Source organism: Suricata suricatta, chromosome X (genome assembly GCF_006229205.1).
Source record: "Suricata suricatta isolate VVHF042 chromosome X, meerkat_22Aug2017_6uvM2_HiC, whole genome shotgun sequence".
In the NCBI taxonomy this organism is placed as follows: Eukaryota; Metazoa; Chordata; class Mammalia; order Carnivora; family Herpestidae; genus Suricata; species Suricata suricatta.
Window position 1 is genome coordinate 26225885 of NC_043717.1, and position 24728 is coordinate 26250612.

A 24728-nucleotide genomic window follows, 5' to 3' on the forward strand; every position below is an offset into this window, starting at 1 on the left:
TGTTTCAGCCATTCTCTCTATACCTTTACTCACACCTCGCTAAGGGAGGTAGTTATTTATGGGGTTGAGGAGTTGAGGAGAAAAGAGTTGAACAGACCCGATACTTCCTTTTCTTAAAAAAAAAAACAAAACAAAACAGAAAACAAACCAAAAAAGCCCATCCAGTCCTGAGCACACATGCCTTCTTTGGCTGCCTTGTTGGGTGAGATATGGAGAAGGTCTGAAGTGTCTACCCTTCAGAATAAACAAGTTCAAATGCAGTGAATAAACTGACTAAGTTGTAACTCAACTTTTAGATTTTTTTTCCCATCATGACAGCTTTTAACGTTGATTTTAAGGCTGAGTGCAAAGAAGAATTATGCATGTTCAGTTTTATTTTGACCTATCACCTGGCCATAAGTCCAATTTCAGGAGTTTCAATAGCAGTTTAATGTGAAATATACACTGGGCACTTCGGGTTTTTAATGGCACAGGAAAAATATCAGCTAAGAGTAGTAGCACTTGGTTTAAACACAAACAGCCATAAAATCTAACATATTTTTATTGTCCATATGTTTCATTTGTAACATTTAATAGCTCCAGAATAGTCAAAATATTAAACGCTAACTTCCATGATTTAAAAGAAACAAATCTGTTGTCTCCTTCTTCCTAGCTATAGCAATTATCAAATGCTATTCCAATTTCCTTAAAATAAAAAAGCGGTGGCAGAGGATGACTTCTCCTAATGAAGATTGCCAGGTGCTCATGCGAATGATGGGAAATACATTCTGATTCCTTCCTCCTATCTCTAAGTTAACTCACTCCAGTATAATTTACAATGGCAGGAGGTTGAACATTCAGCCGGCAGCTTATCAACTCGCTTCACTGATGGGCTAGCAGGACGGGAAATCTTGTCCCCTTGATCTCTGACGAGCACACCATCATGTGAAGGAGACATTTCTGTTAATTTTATTTAAAGGTAAAATGGTAAAAAAAAAAAAAAGTGTACAATTAATGATCTGGCCCCAGAGAAACACATCCACAGCTATTTTCTGACCGGGGCTGAGAAACATAGCCCACTTGGGCTTAATCTCACATGATCCAATGCTTCCACAAGTTTTTCTGGAATTTCCCATTGACTTATATTCTTTGGCTAAGTTCTCTGCTCTCCTATCATTCCCATACCCCACCCTTAGCCTTTTTCATTTGTTTGGGTCCCCTGTCCCATAGAGCCTATCTTCATATAGTCCCACATTTAGTAAAAAAAAGTGACATAATTCCATTTCCATGTATCTTTCTCCTTTTACTGAGATGGTACTAGATTCTTCTTTATTTTAGCTCTTTCTTAATCCGTTACGCAAGTTCCCTCTAATATGGATTAAGGGTTAACTAAAACACCCAAAACAGTATTTTAAAAGGTTCCCCTCCTGAAATGGGTTCTGCGTTTAGTCAGTCTACATAAGTATTATACCATTTCTGGTCATGGGGAATGGGAAAGAGTTCTTTCACCTGCCTTTTGTCACATATTAAGATTTCTAAAATTGACATGACACTTAGAATTTGTACTTATATTTAAGGTGCTGGTGTTTCTTTTTGGCCGCATCAGCTGTTATTAAATCAATGGTGCATCATACAATCTAATATCTTCAATGTGATAAAATACATTATTAATTGTCTTCTCAGGTCCCTACATTACTCTGCTATGTGTAGAGGTTTAGGACATATTTTATTATTAGGCTAATGTGATGGAATACTATAATGATAAATTCAAAAAGAACATAAAACATTAAATAGTGGATTTTATGGCAATGTATATTGACTTTTTATTAATAATGTATTGTCTATTAAAGAATAACTTCATGAAAGCAAAATGTGCAGAACAGAAATTACAGCTGTAGCTATAATGACAGTGAAGAGTGACTCCAACGGCATTTAACAGATGTTCTATTTTCTAAGTAACAGCTGCGTGATGCATTCATTGTACCAAGTTAATGGTCTGCTAGTGTTATTTCACTTCACAGATAAATTACTATGCTTGCTTTAAAAAAGATATGTAATTTTTCATGGGAATGATAGTGTAACAGACTTTAGAAATAAGTAATAGTTCTCATGCTTTTATAGCTAAGAGGAGTGATGAGTTGAGGCAATTACCCAGATAATCTAGGACCAGAGGCCAGATCTCTTTAAACTACCAAGGGTGATTGTTTAAAAAAAAAAAAAGTACAGGGCATGGTTGACTGAACTGAATGTAGATCTCATTAAGACTACTTATATGGCATTATCTAGGGGTTCTCAAACTTGGCTGAATTACTAGAGACACTGGCCACATTCAGATCAATTAAACCATAATCTCTAGGGGTGGGTTCCAGGCACTGATAGTCTTTTAAACTTTCCCAAGTGATTTCAGGGTATAGCCAAAGGCTGAATATCATAATGTGTCTTTGAAATCAATGTGAAAATCACATTGATTTGGTACATAAGTGGCTATTTAGACTCAATTATTTTTGAATTGATTTCAATATTTGTGTGTATGTGTGATTCTTTTAAGCAACTCTTGGTATTCCAACACTACTTTAAGTAAAACCTAATAGTCAAGTGATGAAAGTCGGTAGATATGAGCTATCCTAAAAGCAGATAGATCTAAAGTATTATAGAACCAAAATTATTATATTTGATCATTTTAATTTTTACATAGCACTGTGAATATTAAAAGGGCTCTAATGTAGCTGAATTATTTAAGTGGCTTTGAATTTTTGACTACTGAAACTAAATTAGGAATACATGAAATCTGTTAGTGGTTAAATCAGAAAATCATATAGATTAAATTTTGCTCAAGTTTATATTTTCCAAACATAATGATATCATCGGAGATATAAACTTCTATTTAATCACATAACTATCTGCTTTCTGCAGTTATATTTTTGTGCTCAATTCATATGTTAAATAATTATAGCCATATGGGATATTGAGAATTGATTTGCCTATATCTAACTAATCAAACTGATTTTAAGACATTAACATGATATTTCAAATCTAAAATCACACCAGTGGGAAGAGAGTACGGACTGTAATAGGACACAAATGCACACAGAATTTTCACTTAATTATTTTCATGTAGTCTTGTTTAATCTGCACTTACCCATTGTGTATGTTACTCTTAGTGTTAATGACAAATACCTTTCTGTGTCACTTTGGTTAGATTACCTTAAAGTTACAAGAAAATACGACTCTAACAATAATTATTGAGGGGGCACCTGGGTGGCTCAGTTACTTCAGCATCCCACTTTGGCTTAGGTTCATGGGTTTGAGCCCCACGTCAGGCTCATACTGACAACTCGGAGCCTGGAGCCTGGTTCAGATTCTCTGTCTCCATCTCTCTCTGCCCCTCCTCCTCTCATGTTCTGTCTCTCTCTGTCTCTCAAAAATAAATAAATTTTAATTAAAAATAATTACCATGGAAAAAGCCACTGAAATCAGAGACAATATTGGACTTTAGCTGGAGATTTGCTATGTGCCAGTATTTCTATTTTCCCATCTATTAACATGGGGGCATTTGATCAGATGATGTTCATGTTTCCATTTATTCTAAAAAACTTGCTACAATGTTAAAAGCACATCAGCATTTTTCTCTTCTCTCAAAGTCCTTTGTCATTATGATTTAATTTTCAGCTCTTAAATTGCCATTGATTTTATTGAACAGATATTGACTGAGCCTGTCCTGTGTCATATATTATGTTATGTGAATGGGAAACACCAGTGAACTAAACGCCATTTCCCCCTGTTTCCATGGCAAGTGGAACTGCTAATGTCCACGCAGCAGTCCGAGAAGGCAGAAGCTGTCCTGACAGCTCAGGGATCCTGTGTCGTGCTAGTACTCAAACTCCCCGGCTGCAGGTGGTCACTTCTAGTTTGCCTCCCATTTCCTTCCAGTGTTTCTGTTTCTACTCTACAGACATCAGTGGTTCTGATCTCAACCTGGAAAAATCTCTCAACAGAGATTTGAAAGGTGTAAAGGGGCAGGGCGCCTGGGAAGCTCATCCAATAAGCATCTGACTTCGTCTCACATTAAGACCTCATGGCTTGTGAGTTCCAGCCCCACAATAGGCTCTGGGCTGACAGCTCAGAGCCTGGAGCCTGCTTCCTGCTTCGGATTCCGTGTCTCCTTCTTTTACTGTTCTCCCCTGCTTGCACTCTGTCTCTGTCTCTCTTTTCTCTCTCTCCCTTTCTCAAAAATAAATAAACATCAAAAAATTTTTTTAAAAATCCCACTAAGTCTGAATGGGGGGAATAGGTCTGATCACCAACATTACAGATACCATTCCCTCAAGGCATTTCTGTTGTCCAGACCATGGAATGATCACCTCTTTCAAAATTTTAATATTAATTTCTCTCTCTTTATCACCACTCTACTGGTGGCAGATAATTTGAATTTAAAAATACAGGGAAAGGGCTCCCTGAGCTTTAGAAAGTTCAAATTAGCATTAACAGTGTAATTTTTCATTCTATTATTAAACTTTTATCTCATTTCTAGTATTATTCTAAAATGTCTGCTTCCTGTTATTTGAATGTAAAATGTTTTCTTTTTACCTTTTGCAACTCTGGAGTACATTTTCAGTGTATTCACGTTTTCCCCTCTGCTTGCAATCTGGAAGTGCGGTCACAGGGCGGAGCTAACAGCACTGTTGGTTGTGCTGAGTGGTGCCTCCAACTAATTAGCCCTGCCACCCATCCTAACGGCTCCGGCTCCGCCAGGTTCTCTCCTCCTTTCTCTCCTTGAGACTCCTGCAAATCTCATCTGGGATACCTCAGAGATGCTCAGGTATGCAGTCTTTCCCCAAGTACGTGCATCTTTTAAAGATGTGGAAATGTGTCCTAGAGCACTCACTATCTTTTAGAAGAGCTATGAGTCCTAACATCTATGGCTTTGCACATGTGACGATAGGATTATGAGCCGGAGTGAAACCTAAATGAGAGACTGTATTTTGCAATGTTCACTTTTACAATATCACTGGCCCATCAAAAGGATCCTGCAGTGCCAAACTCCTGATACTTATTGAGGAGTAAGAGACAGAAAGTCTGGAATCAGGCTCATGGCATTGTTTCTGCATTGAAGCATGCTGATACAAAAATGGCTGCATAAACCTTTTTATGTTCATTATAAGAATATTAATAAAGGTGCTATCTCATTCATGACTCCCTCTAATTTTTCTTCCATATCTAAATTTTAGAAAAAAGCTCTCACTAGTTCATTAAAATATTTTAATGGTAGTTTTAATAATTTGAACACTTTTGAACCTCATAAATGTTTACTCCCATTTCAGTTATACTAGATGGATAAACAAACTCTAGAGATGTTTTGTACAACATTTTGCCTACAGCTAACAAACAGAGAATCATACACTTAAAAAATGTTAAGTGGCTAGACCTCATGTCAAGTCTTCTTAGCACATTAAAAAGTATGTTTACATTTTATTTTACCCAGTGAGAACCTTGGTACCAAATTTTGAGGCTTTACTCTCCCCTGCCTATTACACAGTTTCCATCATTTTCCTACTGTCATTTTCACTTTCTTTAGCTTTCTAATTTGTTTGTGCTTGACCAGATGAATCATATGTATCTCTTTAAGATATTCTATTTTTTTCTGGAACTAGGTATATAATAAATAATCATAATTAAAATAGAGTAGAAATAACACTTAAAAGATTTAACTCAGGGCGCCTGGGTGGCTCAGTCGGTTACACCTCCAACTTTGGCTCAGGTCAGATCTCACATTCATGGGTTCGAGCCCTGCGTCAGGCTCTGTGCTGACAGCTCAGAGTCTGGAGCCTTCTTGCAATTCTGTGTGTCTCTCTCTCTGCCCCTCCCTGCTCATGCTGTCTCTCTCTGTCTCAAAATAAATAAAACATTAAAAATTAAAAAAAAAAGATTTAACTGTAGTCAATATATTTGAAAGTATGCCCTGCTTGAATAAACTAAAGGTCAAATAAATGCCTCATTTGTAACTAAATTTAATGTATAAGAATATTTTATATAGGCTTTCAAATATTTTTATATATTAATAAATACAATGTTCTTAGATCAACAGAACTGAAAGAAATTCAGTAGAAATAAATGAAACAGTTTAAAAGTAAACTGACTCTACATATTCAAATTTTCTCCCAGTCAAAAATACTTGGAATGATTGGCAAATACATTCAAGGTATTGCATTCAAATGAATACTCAATTTATTTTCCAAAAAAAAAACAGACATTTATCCTTTGAAATTGCAGACAAGACTAACAGTTGGAGTCAAGTTCTCCATCTCCCAGGATAGCACGGGAAATAAGAATGTACTAGGGAATCATGGGGTTTCCTGTTTGAGATCTACAAATTATCATAAGTGTGACTGCTTTAGATATGCAGGTCACATGCGTTTATTACATGGTTGTGATTTTTGAAAAAGCTTTAGGCATCTTCCAGATGAATTTATTAAACAAAGTATGTAATTTGGATGCAAATATGTATACTTTCACTTGACCACAGAGGGGTCTTAGAGCATATCATTAGCATTAGCATATCCAGAGAGAGTGAAAAATTTCTACAAAAGAAAAGAAATGCCAGTTTTCTATACTTTTTTCCTATTGTATCTCAAATTAGTATTGCTCCTTGGTTTCGTGGAAAGTAATTTCAGATGGACTCAATAACTTGACACGTATCCAGACCCCCCAAGCCTTCTAATATGACAAGGATAATCTAGAAACTCTTGCCATGTTAATTATATAATAGTATGTTTTTTTAATGATTTTATGGCGAAGCTCATGCAAACATCTCCTTAGGTGACTTATTCAATGATCTTACAAGGACGATGGAATTTAGATTTCTTGTGTGGCATACTATTATATTTGCACCTCACTCACTTGTAAATTGTAGTCAGAATTTTTTAAATCCCCTTCATTCTAACTCTATTCCTTTGTGTACCATTATAGTAGCATTCCAAATTATATTTATAAAGCTACCCCACTGTTTGGAGCTGAAATGTGTCCTCTGGACATTCATATAATAAAGTCCTAACCCCAGGACTTTAGAATGTGACCAAATTGGGAGAGAGAAAGTGTAAAGAGGCAGTTAAGTAAAATAATGTCATTAGGGGGGGTCCTAATCCAATATGGCTGCTGTGCTTATAAGAAGAGAAATTTGGACTCAGGCATGTACAACGGGAAGATCATATGAAAACGTGAGAAAATAGCTATTTAATGAGCCAAGGAGAGAGGCCTCAGAACGAACCAAAACCCTGCCAACACCTTGACTTCAAACTTCCAGACTCCAGAAGAGTGACAAAAGAAACTTCTGCTGTTTAGGCCACCCATGTGTGGTACTTTCTTAGAGAAGACTTAGCAAACGAATATACCCATTACATTGGATCTGAACACTTGAAGATACTGTCCATAGTTTTAAGGGGAGGGTGACTGAGAATAAAGCCTAGATTATTTTCATGAGTCTTCTACATGTGCTACCACTTGCCCCTTGCATGTTTTACTGTATTTAACACTCTAATAGATCATAAGCATTTTCTGGGCCTTTCTGTTTGTGCATGAGTACTTATGATAGAACCCGTCGTCAACAGGGCATTGGTTTTTGTGAAGAGAAACAAATGATGCACGTCTTCCTCTGTGTTTACCTTAGGATAAAAAATTCAGGCGTGATACTGCTGGAGCCAAAGGTGCAATGTGGCCCCCAGAACGTATTCTCTCCTTCACAAACGAAATCTACTTATCATTTCTGCAGGACACATTAGCCGCCCAGTTAGGAACCATCTTTTGCCATCCTGCCTGGAAGCTAAATATGATCAGGTGACTAACATCTGGCAAATACAAATATGGGCAAAATAATGGGTGGACCTTTTATCCAACAGCTTAAAGAGAGAGCTGGCTGCCCTCCACTTCCTTTTTTCCGTTCCTTTCATGAGCTGGGAGGGAAGTGTGGTGGTGAGCAAGTTTTACCACGAGAATACAAATACCCAGAGGACTGCAGAACAGTAAAATGGAAGCGACCTACGTCATAGGAGAATTTCCTCAAAGAAAACTACTTCCCACATCCAGAACTGTCTACCTTACATGAGATAGAAATAAACCTGTATCTTCTTGGAGCCATGCCACTTATTTCTTAGAGCTGACCGGCCTTCATCTAAGTACATGGTCGCCATTGGCTCAAATATAACACTTGTGTGGGTAATAAGGAAAAAATAATAAGGCCATTGTAATTTTTAGCCTGTACCCTGTGAACCGGCTGCAATCACCATCTCACAACATATACGATCCCGACCTAATAAATGCAACTCAATATCTCTACTAATAAATATTCTGAGAGGGAAGAGAAAGAAAGCATTCCCTACTCTTTACTTGAAAACTATGTACGTAACAGCATTTTACATATCCTTGCTCTCTGAATTTCCATAAAAGAAAATCAGTTTTTAGTTTTGGTCTTATTGTATGACTACGTTTTTCCTTAATGCGATTAAAATTTCCCCACTTTGGGTAATCTAAATAGCCTGTTGAGTGAAAAATAAAGCATGGATTTCTGAAACATCTCATTGATCCATCAAGGGTTTGTTAATTTAAAAAAAATCAAGGGGGTAGAGTGTGCTGTGATTTTTTTTTTCCTGAACGCCTAATGGTTCAGCAGAGTTTAAGATGAAAATACATTATTAATATTGACTGCTTCTTTACTACCAACACCTTTTCTATTAATCTAGTCATGAATCAACTGAAGAAAAAAAAAAGCTATGAGTACCTTGACCTGAAACTTTAGGGAGCAATAATGTCCGACTGGCTGTCAAGAGAAACGGCAAGTATACACCAGCTGAAGATTAAAGGAAACCCCTTGGGTGATGGAAATGATGGCAGCTACACGACGCCTTGTGACTCTGTTTTTAATTGTGACATCAGCAGTCTGCGGATCCAGCCTGTTCTGCCCAGCCCAACTGTCTGCAGTCCGCACGTCCTTGCTTGCATGGTGGCTGTGGAGATCCCCTAAGCAGTCTCAGGCGAGCAACGGAACGCACAATTTCATCTTCGGATTCACTTTCCGGCGAACGATGCATGTATTTTTCAGGACTTATTCAGAACCCCCCCTAATTCTAAACCAGCTCTGGGAAGATTCTTGCTAAAGCTGCCCACCGGTTTTTATCATGATTCAGAAAAGAAGAATGAAACTGTGGATGAAATTTTGAGGAAAGGAAAAGTGAAGCAAGATAATATTTGTAATTCAACTATTGTTGCGCATTAATAGTCTCTTGCAAATTCACATTGCTGCGTGTTTCTTTGGGTGTTAAAAATAACCTTCAATGATACAGGCTTTACCTTTCCCCAGGCAACTTCTGAATCCAAATCACTAGGCACTCCCTCAACTGCTGATCTCTTCGTCAATTCCATATCTGTAGCCGCCAGCCATTCCGTCAGGGCATTCATTTCCTTTCGCATCTTCCGGCACAATTTAAAGCATTTTTCCAACTGTTGCTTTTTTTCTGTCACCTGAAAAGAATGATAATAAAATGTACCCTGGTTTAAACTCGTGTAATAGGAACTTTAATATTTTTGTCATTTAAAACTATCCTTTTCCTCAGTTTTTACAAATAACATTTTAGAAAAACAGATATTCTCACTATTAATGGTGAATAAACATAGTCTGGGGAAGATGCGATCCTTTCTCCAAAAGACTGTTATCCCATATCCGGTAGGGAAAAAAAAACATCTATAATCATTTTCTTCAATACAAATAATTTATGGCCAAATTTCTTAAATATATTGAATGATGTAATTCAAAGTGAAGATATAACACATTGCTTTTAGAAAATCTTCAATCACCTGCCAGATGGAGAGGCAAAGTATAGAATCCTCGGTGGACAAACGAGGTTTGCTCTTGCTGGTAAGCAATCAAAATGGAGAAAGAAAGAATATGGCTTCTCTCAAGCAGCAAAATTATTTCTATAATGCTTAAGATGGTCAATTTTCTTGTTGCTGTATCTCTAAAGTATCTTGCTTTTTGCAGAAAAACAACACACAGAGTAAGTCACTTCCCCCTTAAACATATTTTGCCATCTAATGGGGGTGAAACTGTCATTCCAAAACAAAAGTTTTACCCGTATTTTTTAAAATCTTTTTTTATGTTTTTTTATTTATTTTTGAGAGATAGAGACAGCGTGAGCACGGGAGGGTCAGAGAGAGAGGGAGATACAGAGTCTGAAGCAGGCTCCAGGCTCTGAGCTAGCTGTCAGCATAGAGCCCGATGCGGGGCTTGAACCCACGAACCATGAGATTATGACCTGAGCCAAAAGCGGACACTTAACTGACTGAGCCACCCAGGCGCTCAGTTTTACCCTTATTAATAGGGAAAATCATGACCTCATTTTGTGTCCCAGTTTTCAGGGTTTAGAACTAACCCCCCTCCAATCAAATTCTTCCACATTCTCACGGAGAATGAATAAATTTATACTATTCCACCACCTTTCCAGATGTGCCTACAATTTGTAAGTGTTTAGGGTTGGCTGGTTGAACAAAAATCCCAGAATCTCTTCTGGGTCTATTGATCAATCCACCTATCTATACACAAACACATATACATATGGACACATCAACACATATGAATATATAATAATCCCACCCTAAGTATGAAAAGTGCCACAGTAAGGATATCTTTAATGAATTTAAAATGCTACAATCAAAACAAACACAATGAAACTTTGATATGAATTCGAAACACTCAACAAAATGTTTTAGTTTCCTTAGCAGAGGTGTATGTACATTAAAAGAAAAATGTTTAGCTGCTGAGGCTGAAAACTCAATTTTTTTCTTTTTACAGATTCCCCCCTCAGGAAAGTAAAAGCGTCTGCCCTTTCAACTTCGAGGATTTTATTTGTGTGTGGGAGAAAAAAAATAGGCCTCATAGTGTGTTTCTGTGCGTAGTTATTTTTTCCTATGCACTAGTGGTAGAAAAGGAATTCTAGATTCAATATTTCAAAGAAATTCTATCTTCCCAGAGCTAATGCATTATTGATTTTTATTTATTCTATTTTGTTTATATCCAGCTAAATAGGTTTTAATAAAACAGGAGACACTGCCATCTTAAGGAAAATTGAGTTTTACACTTTTGTGTGTACGTGTGTGGAAAAGGGATACGTTTCAAAGAGTGCCACCTGCAGACATTTCCTGGATAAACGTCAGTGAGGCTGATCAGAGCACTGACGCTGTGAGCATGAGTATTTGAGGTTAATAGGAATATTTCTATTATGTATATTTCCATAAAACTCAAAGCGTAGAGAAGCCACACAAGAAACTTCTCAATTTTTATTTATTGAACAATGAAGCTAAGTTGGTGACAATAGAAAAGTGCTGTGGACTGAATTGCATCCACCCCACCCCCCAGATTAATACAGTGAACCCCAAAACCCCACTGTACCTGAATTTGGATACAGGATCTTTAGGAAGTAATTAAGGTTAAATGAAATCATAATGGTAAGACCCTAATCTGATATGACTGTGGCCTTATTAGAAAAGAAAGATCTCTCTCTCCTCCCGCTCCCTACTTTCTCCCATCCTCCTCTCTCTCCGCCCCGCTCTCCATCTTGAGAGGTCACAATGAGAATGTGGCTTATGCAAGCCAGGAAGAGGGCTGGCACCTTGATCTTGAACTCCCCAGGCTCCGCAACTCTGGGAAATAAATGTGTGCTGTCTAAGCCACCTGATCTATGGTATTTGTTACAGCAGTCTGAGCTGACTAACAAAAATGTACCATACATTGAATTGAAGCAAGTACAACTATATAAATTCTGCAGATGATTAAAATAGAAGGGTTTTTTTGTACACAAAAATAATAATCTACTAAAATAGCCTTTGTTTTGTTTGATTTTATCAAATAGAACCACTGTTGCTGAAGGTGCTTCAAAGATTTAAATGAAGACCTTTTTTTCTAAGAGAAGGAATACATGACTTACCATATTTTTGTAACATAATGTTTATATATACATTCCTTTTATCGTTAATATTTTTCAATCTTTATCTGAAAAGTAAATTTTTGCCCTGCTTTATTTTACTGTATTCTGTCATGCTATTAAAGTATGAATTCTTAGTATTTCATTTTGCTTTAATGACAGCACTGTGCCAAATGGTTAAAATAAACATAAACTTTCAAATATATATTTTCAGGGATAGAAAGGACTTTACCCTGAAATGACACCTTCGTGAGAGTCATTTGCTTAATAATAAGTAACTCGGGTCACTAATAGTCTTGTCATGTCATTTTTATTGTTTTACATTCAGGGACTATTTTATGTAAAATTCGCTCTTGCAAAGGCAAAGATTTTGTGGAAATTCTTGGGGGACAGACGGGGAGAAAAGGCCCAGCAAACATTTATATGTGAAACCTCAAAGGAACGACCTTTTCACAAGATATACTTTTTCTTAATAAAAATACCTATTAACAGATTATTTTACTGCAAAGTCACATAGGTCAAATTGGAGACTCTTGAGTAAAGCAAATAGCTTTCCAGAAATCAACAACTTGTAGCTTTATGATAAATATTAGAGGTTATTCAACTGATGCTAAATATGGAACAATTGGCTTCTGGAAAAATGTATAAACCCTAGATGAGATACCGCCTGCAGAGAGTGCCTTCCCCTCTGCGGATATCTTTAACAGAAGGATAAACTTCTCCAGAAAAACAGGGGCACCCGGGTGGCTCAGTCCCTGAAGCCTCCGACTGCAGCTCAGGGCATGGTCTTGTTGTTCATGAGTTCATGTCCATTGTCTGGCTCCGTACCGACAGCTCGGAGCCTAGAGTCGGCTTCGGATTCTGCATCTTCCTCTCTCTCTGCCCACCTCTCTCTCTCTCCTCCTCTCTCTCTCAGAAATAAATAAACATTAAAACATTTTTTAAAAATTTCTCTAGGAGGATACTAGGGTCTTTTAATCCAGAGGCAGTTTGGTGGGCTTATACAAGCCGTGAATTGTGTTTTATTTGAAGTTTATCACGTTTTCCTATTTATTATATATCAGTGTTCGCCACTTCTGGATCAAATAAGAAGGAAAACACTTTGCCATAACATGACAGTGAGCTCTCTTTCAAACATGTGACATGTAAGTTAGAAAGTTTTGAAAATCTAAAAAGAAAGACTATCAACTAATATGAAAAGTTATTTAGTTATTTCCAGATTTCCATTCCCACCTAAAATTCACTTTCTCTTGGTAAAAAGTAATTTGCAATTAGGAGTTTTAAGATATAACCCTCCAACTACTTACAGGGTGAAACATTAGAAATCTGTGTCTGCATGGCGACTTCACAAATATGGACACCCATTCGTATCTGTGTCTAAGATGAAGTGACCCTTTTCTCACTGATGTTGTCATATTTAATAAAGTGAGAACGTGAGCCTTAAAAACATACACTATCCTCCCCACTAATCCCGGTTAATATCTTTTATTCAGAAGGAAATTAAAACGTATGCCTTTTTATTTTTTTCTGCTTTGACCCTTAATTTATTCTATATGTTTTATCACACAAGCATCATGAAAATGAAAACATATGCAAATGCTCCTCATTGCTTAAGTACTTAAACTTGCACTTATTTGTAAATGGCTCTAAATGCCAAAAATACATCACTTTACCTGCATAAGTTGAAGCAAACAAACATGATGTTAATAAAATATTCTTGTTCTCTAAGATACCACATAATATATTAAGCTGTCACAATTTTTTAAGGACAGAAATTATTTTATTACTATGTCAATACTTAAACCCTAGTTGAGCACCAAAAAATATTTTACAAAGTTTAGAGTGCATTATTTTACAAAATAATAGCATGAGAAAGGCTAGGTCAGTCCTTGAAGTTGACAAGTGATGCCTTTATGACTACTTTTTATGATTACTAGCATTATTTTGAGCCGTAAAAGTTCTAAATCTTCAGAGAATATACAGAGAATATTTGATTTGAGGGAAATGGGAAACTATCCTAGTCATTCCATAGTTTGGGAAAGGGGATAGAGAGATCTAAACATCTTTAATTAACAGTGACATGGATTGGTCATTGAACACTATCAGGATAAAAATACAAAAATAATCATAGAGCAACAGGACTTAACTGGATATCCACGCTACCTTATTAGCCAAATGTGGTGGATTATTCAAGACTTGCCACATACGGAAATAATTTCTATGGAATGTGACAAGTCTATTACGCCTAATGTGGTCTATGTGGAATGTGTCAACTCCATTGTATCTAAATATACGTAAGTAAATTAGTTTATAAAAGGCTCCAGCCTTTAAGTCATCACAGATACATTTATACAACGAAAAGAAGGCAAGTTTAGAACAAAGAAACCCTTTTAAATCATAGGATGGGCCAATAAATATCTCCTTGAGCTGTACATATTTTTTAATGCAGACTGGAAAGAAGATACTTATGGATTATCATTTCTTAACAAGAACTACATGTGGGAATAGATCTATCTCTATCTCTATGCATAAATATATGCATGTATCTATCTAGTGAGAGAAAATGATTAAGACATTAATTGTGCATCATTACTGCCTCCTGCTTTACATTTACAAAGAAAGGGGTAAATAGCCAGTGTTTGTGGTTCCAGTGCGCACCTACCTTTGCTCCCAGCTCATTATAATGCAATTTCAACGCAGTAACTCTTTCATCAAGTTCTTTAGGGTTTTCCGTCTGCTTCTTCTGTACAATCTGACGTCCAGTTTTTATCACCATTTCCACTTCAGACTTCACTTCACTCAGACTTTTATACAAGTTCTAAGTTAAAACAAGAAAACAAAACACAATAATAAGCAATAGTGTCAAACTGATACTATCGTCATTAATAAAAAAGATATAGAGATCACCTGTGTTTTCATTCCATGTTTATAGCTTTAAAGTAGGAGCATTTCGTAGATGTGATCAGTAGGCAGCTTTTGCATTTTCTGTTGATTTAGTGTTTCCATTTGCAATTATATATACACATACACACATGCAGAGTCTGTAGTGATTGTTACTAAAGTAAGTGTACCTCATGCATATATTTACTTTTACAACCCAAGTGAGTCAAAATTATTTCTACAAGTTAAATAGTTTCTATTTTAAGTGTCCTAGTTATAAAATACTAGTTGGGAATTTGGAAAAATCCATTGACTCTTTCACCAGGTATTTATTGAGAGCCCACTCCACCAGACAGCATCGGACTCACAAGAGAATCAGCAGTGGCCAAGACACACTCACTGCTGTTCTCACACATTTCAGTGGGCATGAAACACCTAAATTTCCAGATCATGATGTCCACATCTATTAATTAAATCATATATGAGGAAAGTAGGCAATTTTAAGTATGCTAATTATATTATATAAATATATTTTCTTAATGGGGCTGATCAATTAAAACAGATACAGAAATATGATTTAAAACCTCACACGTATATCCCAATTCTAAAGACCACATGTATTACTTCACGAACGTACACTGCTTTAAGACTCATGAAACAAGTGTCATAACTTCACGTTGTAGCTATTTTCCTGGAAAGATATGTGTATCACGTAAACTATTATACATATTATATATGTACAAGTATATGTGTTGACATGCATATATAATAGTTTACATGATGCACTGTTGCTTTAATTTGTTCAGTGTTAAGTGTGAACAACTAATGTTTTATTGGTACTAAGAAATAAAGTTACCAGCAGGTAGTTGCTTTTTCTTTGGAATTAGAACTTGGTTTACTATCTCTTTTCACTTTAAAATCAATGCCTAAAACAACACATTCTGTAAAAGTTAAGCAAATATTAATTAAAGCTACATACATAATCTATTTCCATCTTAATCCCTTCATTGATGGCTGCTTTGTGTTAGTATTCTTCTACTAATAATTTTGGGGTCTGAGCTTTCCAGATGACTTTTTAAATTTATTTTATTTCTATCTTAGAAATGATAAATATATCTCAGTATGTAGAAACATTCAATCATGACCTGTAATGAGGGAATCAATCCTGTGAATTTTGGAATCAGAGATATTTGCAAATGATTTACTCTTTAAACATAAAAAAAAAGTCTCAGTGATTTAAATTTATGTTGAAAGTTCAAAATACTGCTAGCCATTAGAATCATACCATTCGGTATACAGACAAAATATTTATCACTAAGGGAGGGAAATATCCTTTCTATTTATTTGTGTTCATGTTGGGAAGACTTTGTTAATTCAGAAAAATTTCTTGAAGGCAAAGGCGAATATTATAGTATATGCAATAATGCATCTTATATAATTTTTAAAAATATGAAAGATGTAAAAAAAAAATCCTTATGGAAGGACTACCCGCATTGCTCCCAACTTTAAACCAGAACTAGAAACAAATCGAGCAATTACTTGCAGCTGTTTTGGGGGTACAACCAGCATCACGCAGTCACGGCTGGGTGCAGAGAGAGCACTGTTTTCACCTCAGACTTACCAAGAGACAAGGTTTACAAAGTCCTACTAGACACCTATTCATGGAAGGGAACAGCTCTCCCTCTGGGGAATATATTTAATCATGATGACATTGTACTTGAGTCATTCCACTTTCAAGAATTTTGGCAAAATTTAAGAGGCGATATCATCCTAGAAATCCCTAATGTTGCTCATCTAACATTAGCTAATAATAACATATTATGATCTTCAAATTTTCTTTCGAGGGGTAAGAACATTTATAATGATAATGCCACTCAAAAGCAGCCTGTATTATGAAGAAATGTCACTGCATTAAAAAATATTTCATGATTTTTCACAAAGTAATACACAGATTATAAAATTTTTGTTAAAAGATACCTTCCTACTCAAAATAATAGGACTGAAATGCATCTAAAACATTCCTTTTAAATTGATGTTAGGGAGTAAATGTAGAAACGATATTAAAAACACAAAGTACTAACGAGATCATCTTTTTTATCTTCAATGTTAATAAGATTTAGTGCTTTTATGTGAATTTCTAAATGTTGGCCAAAGTACACACAGTTATAATAACAGTTACGTTACTCTAATTTAGAATGTCTTTGTAATGCAGCCTTAAGTTCTCAGAGAAGTTATCAGTCTCAGCAAATTTCCAATAATGGCAATAAGGGACACAGCTCAAAATCCCCAGATCCTCTGAAGATTTATGCCACAGGGTAATCATGTGCCTTCCATGCCTCTTTGTTCTGTCTTTGAGGTGTGGTGGCATTTCAGTATATATCCAGCACAGCACTGATGTTTAACAGAAAGATACTAGGACTTGGAGTAAGAGTGCCTGGATTGGAATCTTCCTTATTCCCTTCACTAGCTGCTTTCTCTTTAAATTTTCCCATTTAATCCGTGGCCTTGTATAGATCACTTAGCTAACTTGGTATTCATTTCTGGAACAGTTTTTATTATTGTACTGGTTGCTGTTGTTGCTGCTTCCAGACCAATATATTCCTTTTTAGAATTTGCATTTAAAAGATATATTCAAAGTACTATAAAAATTAAAGAAGGGTGCCGGGGTAGTTCAGTCTCTTAAGCAACCGACTCTTGGTTTCACCTTAGGTCATGATCTCATGGTTCGTTGGTTCAAGCCCCAAATCAGGCTCTATGCTGTCAGTGTGAAGCCTGCTTAGAATTCTCTCTTTTTCCTTCTCTCTATACCCCTCTCCTGCTTGCTCTCTATCTCTCAAAATAAATAAATAAACTTTAAAAAATCAATAAAGGGGATTCCCTCTTATATTCTACACAGTTCTTAAAGAATTCTGGATTCAAAAAAGACATGTACAGAGGATGTAGTCAAAGGCTATTTCAGTAAATGTTCTCGTCTCTCAATACACATGGGCTACCATTTGTTATTCTTAAAATTACATCGTATAAGTATCATAGTTATCTGAACACAACTTTCTGCTATAAAGGAGGATCCTCAGATATTTCTTAAAAGGAAAGTTCAGGAGGAACTGCGCATTTGTCACCAGAAATACATACCACACAATGATTTAACTGTGACTGTACTACTTCCTGTTCCACGCTCTTTGTTTCCAATGCAGGCAAATGCATCTTCACTTCGTCTAAAATCATCTTACTTTCCTGGAGACGCTGCTCAAAATTGGCTGGCTTCTGGAATAACCGAAACTTCAAGGAAACATCTTGTAATTTTTTCTGTAAAGACAATGTAAGAAAGAACCCCTATAATTTCACATTCTAAACAACACACAGTCTTATTTTTGGTAAGAGATTTTTCTTTATTTCTAAGATAAAAAAAGAGTAAAAAAACAAAAATAAAAACCTAAAGCAGTTCTTTCCTACCTTTCCAGCACAAAGAACAGATATAATTGGGAGAATTCAGCAGTTGCTCTTAACATGGTACTAAATAAAGGGCAATTTATTAATTTCATCATTAAAATGGACAACCCCTTAAATCTGTATTATTTATATATCATAATGTAGTTTTCAAATAATGCCCTCAATCCTAAGTTTGCTAATAATCAAACTGTCTAATACAGAGTATGTTTTAATACCCAACTAAAACCAGTTCCTTAGTTTATGCAATAATATATACCTGGGCCACATCGATTTGGGACAGCATCTTTTGGGCACTGTCCTTTCCCTGGTAATGCTTCTTCATTTCTTCTAAACTGATCTCATGACTTGTTAAATCCGACTGGATTTTCTGTTGGGAGGACAGCATCATTAGTCAGCATGCTTTGCAGCTACTGCAAACAACAACACACTTTGAGAGAAGATGAAATTCTGAAACTCTCTTAAACCATTCTTACAATGGAGCCTCCGATAAAACATCAATAGTTTTTTTTTTACTTACCAAACGTTATCAAAAATGAAATGACTTATTTCTCTCCTATTTGGCTTATTAGGAAAAAATTATCCTTGAAGTCAGCAATAATGAATACCAATTTCAGATATTTTCAGTGCGAAATAACTGTTTACATCTAATATGTAAGACGGATACTCATTTATCTTGGGATTTACACTCAAATATGACCAAAGACAAGATATTATGCACACACATACATATACACATATATACATGTATATGTATGTATATAAGATGTGACAGGGATAAAATATAATGAGATACTTGCATGTGGACAATATACCTTAATAGTGATCTTTATTCAGTCATTCTGTGCCACATTTCACTTAAATTTCAGGGAAATTATGGGTTTAGGAAAGTGAAGTTAAATCCTTTAATTGGCCTTGCATTTTGTCTGGTAAATTTTTTAAAGTTTACTAAAGAGACTGATTTCTGAAATTTAAATAAGTATAAAAATTGCTGTATTTTCTATATTGAGTACTTATTTTTTAAAAGTTTTTATGTTTCTTATTTATTTTTGAGAGACAGAGAGAGTGTGTGCAGGGGAGGGTCAGAGAGAGAGGGAGACACAGAATCTGAAGCAGGTTCCAGGCTCTGAGCTAGCTGTCAGCACAGAGCCCGACGCAGGGCTCGAACCCACGAACCGTGAGATCATGACCTGAGCCAAAGCCGGATGCTTAACTGACTGAGCCACGCAGGTGCCCCTAGACATTTTTGACTGAGTTCTATTCAAATGTATGTCTATATTTGACTTGTACGCTTCTGAGCCTGCTACAGGAGTGGGTCCAATCCTGCAGTGTGCAGAGACTCAAACAATAAATTCATTATTTGTCTCTGCCAGATCCAGCAAAAATCAGCAAGTGATCAAATTATTCTAATTTAAATTTTGGTTGCTGTCAGATTATCACAAGTATATTAGAAAAGAAACTGATTAACTTATACCACAGTGCCCATAAAATTTTCACGCAAAACAATTTGCATAAGGCCTATTAGTTTAACCTCATTATACCAATTGGAGTCAATTGTAGTACACATTACTAGAAAGTAACAACAGTTTGACCAGAAGTTAGTTATCACAGAGAACTACAACCCAGCAATGAGTAGTGAGAATTAACCCAAGAAAATGGGTTAAGTGGTGAAGGAGTTACTTAGGATACAAGGCTATAAAGGTACATATATACTTTAATATTATTCCTTAACATATTGATCCTAACAATTATAAAGACAATGTAAGATTCATGCAAATACATACTTTTTTTTTACTATATATATATATATATATATATATATATATATATATACACTCACACATACATATCTAATAGCTTCATTGGTTGAATTACTCCCTTATGTAAGACTAAGCAGTATATACTATTCTCCAGAAACCATAGAATTCAGGGTTAGGGAGCCATACAAGTATACCACAACACTATTGGCAGAGGTATAAATGCTAGAGAACCTACAAAATTTAATGGGAGTATGTAGGATAGAGTAACCCTTAACAAGGAAGCTAAGAGATGTCCTAGGAGAGGTGATGTTAAAGTAGAACTGGAAATGATTAGAAAGCATTGCTGGCAGTAGCAATGGTTTTGGGGGGTTTATCATCATGACTTTTCAGGTATAAAATTCTCTGCACCTCAAAAAAGTGGATCAATGACAACCATGCCTCTCCCCCATAAACTTAGCCACCCCCAAGTCACAGATGGTTAAAACGTGGACAATGCTTGCAGTCAGGTCTATCAGGTTCTCCCTCAGAACTGACGAGGCACAGCCTGGACAAGCTCTGTGGGTACTGAGAATTGTCACCATATACTAGGAGTCTGTGTTTACGAAGTCCCCAGTTTACAGTGTCAGTTGAGGAATAGCAAAGGTTGATGACTAGAAAGAAGTAGATGCAAAAAAGAGCAGAAAACACACACACACACACACACACACACACACACACACAGGCACAAACACAGAATATTGATGGCTTTCAATCACAGGTTGAAGTGACACTTTCTAAAAATGGCGATAACATGAGTTTCCATACTACATGTTCCAAGTACCATTTCTCCATTTAGAGGTAGAGCTTCTTTACCTCCTTAAATCTGGGCTGGCCCTTTGACTACCTTGATCAAGAGAACAGGGCAGAAATAGTGTTCTATCAGTTATGGGGAAAGTTCCTAAGTGGGATAGCAGCTTCCACTGCTACCTTTTTGGAACATAAACTGTTATTTTTTTAATGTTTGTTTGTTTGTTTATTTATTTATTTATTTATTTATTTTTGAGGGAGAGAGAGAGACAGAGAGAGACAGAGAAAGAGAGAGACAAAGTGAGAGAGCACACAAGTGAGAGAGTGGCAGAGGGAGGGAGGGAGGAAGGGGGGAGGGGGAGAGGGAAAGGAAGAGGGCATGGAGAGAGAGAGAGAGACACACAGAATATCTCCAACAGTCTCCATACTGTCAGTGTAGAGCTCAACACTGGGGCTTCATCCCAGGAAGCATGAGATCATGATCTGGGCTGGGAGCGAAAGTCAGACACTTACTCAACCAAGCCACCCACGCACCCCTGTAACACACACTCTTAAGATGTTCTCTGTTGGAACCCATGTGGCATGCTGTGAGCAGCCTAAGCCACATAAAGAAGACATGGGCAAGTGTTTCAATAAATGATCCCAAGTGAGATTCCAGCTGACAATGAGCATCAACTGCTAGACCTGAGTGACTCATCTTGCATGTCCAGTCTAGTTGGGCTTACAGGTCGCTGCAGTGCTGACCAACAACTTCCTACAATCCCATGAGAGACCGCAAGAGATAATGATAAATAGTGCTTGCAAGTGACCAAAACACAGGATCTAGTCCCTTCCTGAGACAAATTTTATTCTTGTACTTAGCTTCCATGAGATATCCCTGTTTCCCTATGACAGATTTCTTCACCTCATTTCTGTTTTTGCTTTAGTTAATCGAGTTTTGCTACTTCTACCTAACTGTCCTAAATAGTATATTGGATAAGCAAGAGGACAGACGTTTTAAAACCAAAAGCATTTCCAACGGAAGGAAAACAAGTTCCTCAGACGAGGCAATAAATGGCATGAAGAGGTTGGGAGGATGAAGTAATAAATAGAGAATGAATGCACAATGGTAGAAATATAAATGCAAAGCAGATGGGAATGAGGTATTAAATAACCTCATGTCCTAAATGAAAAACACCAGGTTTTCAATATGAAGAGAAAGGTTAAAGTCTTAAGGTGATCAGAATCACAGATAATAATAGGCTTACTAATAGTTAATCTAATAACTAAGGAAACCCATAATGAGAGAATGCTATTATAAATTCAATAGTATTTTGAAGTGAATTCAGATTTTATTAATCATTATATGTAGCCACATTTTTTTTTCAAAAAAAGAACTTTGCCCCTGTATAGTCTGTATTTATTTTCGCGCACGCCAACTTAGAGGGACATAGAGAGGGAGGGCCAGGAGAGAACCATGGAAAACAGGAATTTAAGAGGTGTGGAGAAGAAGGGAAAGCATAGGAAGAGAAGGAAGATTACAAGGGGAGAAGAGGAACAATCAGGAAAGAGAAAGGGGACCACTTCCATCAAGTAATATGAGAGTCTTATGAATGAGGGAGAAGTCAAGAACGACCATTCTGAGCCATGTCAAATGAGAGAAGAACTAACAAGCGTACATTAGCTGGTCAATGAGCATTGTAGCTAGAACACTCCGTGGTCAGAGCAGAAATTAGGTTGCCAAAGACTGAAGTCTGATTAAATACCAGGAAACCCTCATCTAAAAATAGTTTAGATTATTTTTGATGAATTTTGTCTTTTCACATAAGGTAATGTGGTCACTGAGACTCAAACACATATTTAGGCTATGTGAAAGAGCCCAGGGATGCGAGAGATGTATTTTTATTATAACTATTATTATTATTATTTTATTTAAATCCAAGTTAGTTAGCATATAGAATAATAATGGTGGCAGGATGAGAACCCAGTGATTCATCACTTACATGTAACACCCAGTGCTCATCCGAACAAATGCCCTCCTTAATGCCCATCACCCATTTAACTCGTCCCCCCACTCTGCAGCCCTCCAGCAGCCCTCAGTTTGCTCTCTGCATTTAAGAATCTCTTATGGTTTGCCTCCCTTACTGTTTTTATCTTTTACTTCCTTCCCTTCCTCTATGTTCATCTGCTGGATTTCTTAAATGCCACATACGAGTAAAATCATATATTTAAATAAGACGATAAGTCATTAGAAAAACTTTGCGGGAAGCAAGAGAGATTGGAGATCAAAGATCAATGATCAATGGAAAATATTGGCAGAAAAGGTGGTGCCACTTTTTCAGAAGCCGAAGGTACGACATAAAGGTCATTTTGACTGTAGAAGGACAGAAAGGGCTTCTTACTTGATGCTCTCTGGACATCAGAACAGAATAGTGTGAAGAGAAGTCTGGATGTTAATTTGAGGGCTCTGATTGACTACCTAAACACTAAACCTTCCTGAAGCTTAATTTTCTCATCTATAAAGTAAAAATGATGACGACAAGCCAGTAATGAAGCATTAGCAGTAGTCCTGGGAAAAGTCTCATGTTTGCAGCAGACAACTAACTACATGAGATGTTATAGTGTATGTAAAAACCCCTGTTCAAGTTTGCACCAATATGTCCTCAGAAATTGTGTCATTATATATCATTTAATTATGAGGGAGAGGTTCTTTTGGTATCCAGTAAGGAAGGGAGAGGAAAGGTGGAGGAAAGTGATGGAAGTTGCACAGCCATTGTGCAAAATGGGAATGGAGATTGATGAGAAAAAAAAATGTGCAGAGAGAGCAGAGGACCCAACTTATACATCTCCAACAGTATCTATCCACATTTTTTAAACTTTTTCATTTGTTCAGCCCTCAAGGTATATACAGTAGAGGACAAAATGAATTATACACATATTCCTTTAGCCTTTTAAACTAGAGGGGTAAGAGAAGAGCACTGATGGAGATCATTATCATCACCAAAGCAGGTATCTGTGTGAGCTTATGCACCAACAGTTCACATACATCTATTTGATCACCTAATCAAACTATATACAAGTATGTGTCATCCTCATTTACAACCTCTTAAATTATGGTTCAAAAATAAATGTGCCATCTGCATGGACATTTGTCAGGCCAGAAAGATATTTCATTTCACTTGTACATTAATAGCGCTTAGTTTATGAATTCAAGAAATACGTCCTACATCTAGTCAATTTCACGTAGTGAGAAGAAAACGACTGTCCCTATTCTTAAGGAGTTTTTGTTCTAGGAAGACAGAACATACAGATACAAGCAAATTACAAAGCAGAAATACATGTACTAGGTTAAAAAAAAACACCTCTCATGCTATGTGATTAACGAGAAGGAGCAATTCTCATATTTACCACAGAATCTGGTAAAAAATTTAAGAAACTGGCATAACTTAAATTGCATATGGCTGTGAAGGGGTTTTGGAGGGGTAGAGAACAAGACAATGGGTTCTCATTCCAGGCTATGACGACAATGCTAGCAAAGATTGGGTTTAGAACAGGCAGAGTATATATACTTCATTTCATGGAAGGAAAAACTAGATGTGGGTAGAATAAGAATTGCTTTTGAAAGGGGGGATTCAGGCAAAGCTATTGAACCTTAAGTTGCAGGCCTCCTCCTTTACAAACGACTCTTCTATAACTCAGCAATCATTTTCTATTTCTAACCGGTATAATTTTTTTTCTGAAGCACTGCCCCTCCCAAAGCTGCCTCTACTTAGCTTGGCATTACAGAACAAAGCCACCCTAATTTAAGTGATCACTAAAACACAGGTCTTTTGCTGATAAATCCCACACATTCCCAGATAAGCCACACTGTTGTCAGAACTCAAAAACTACAGGAAACACAGTGACTTACAAAAACCCAACGCAAAACTTA

General features: G+C 36.5%; 1 protein-coding gene across 9 annotated transcripts in view; it reads right to left on the bottom strand.

Annotated features, from left to right (window-relative positions):
- DMD (dystrophin) overlaps positions 1-24728 on the bottom strand; it is a 1657593-nt gene that overhangs the window by 1202004 nt on the left and 430861 nt on the right. For all 9 annotated transcript variants that reach the window (XM_029929473.1, XM_029929472.1, XM_029929470.1 and 6 more), the window contains 4 exons: positions 18532-18642; positions 17958-18131; positions 14608-14763; positions 9319-9489 (listed from right to left, as the gene is read on the bottom strand). In XM_029929473.1, the coding sequence (XP_029785333.1) occupies positions 9319-9489; positions 14608-14763; positions 17958-18131; positions 18532-18642 (612 nt within the window). The remainder of the gene's footprint in view (positions 1-9318; positions 9490-14607; positions 14764-17957; positions 18132-18531; positions 18643-24728) is intronic.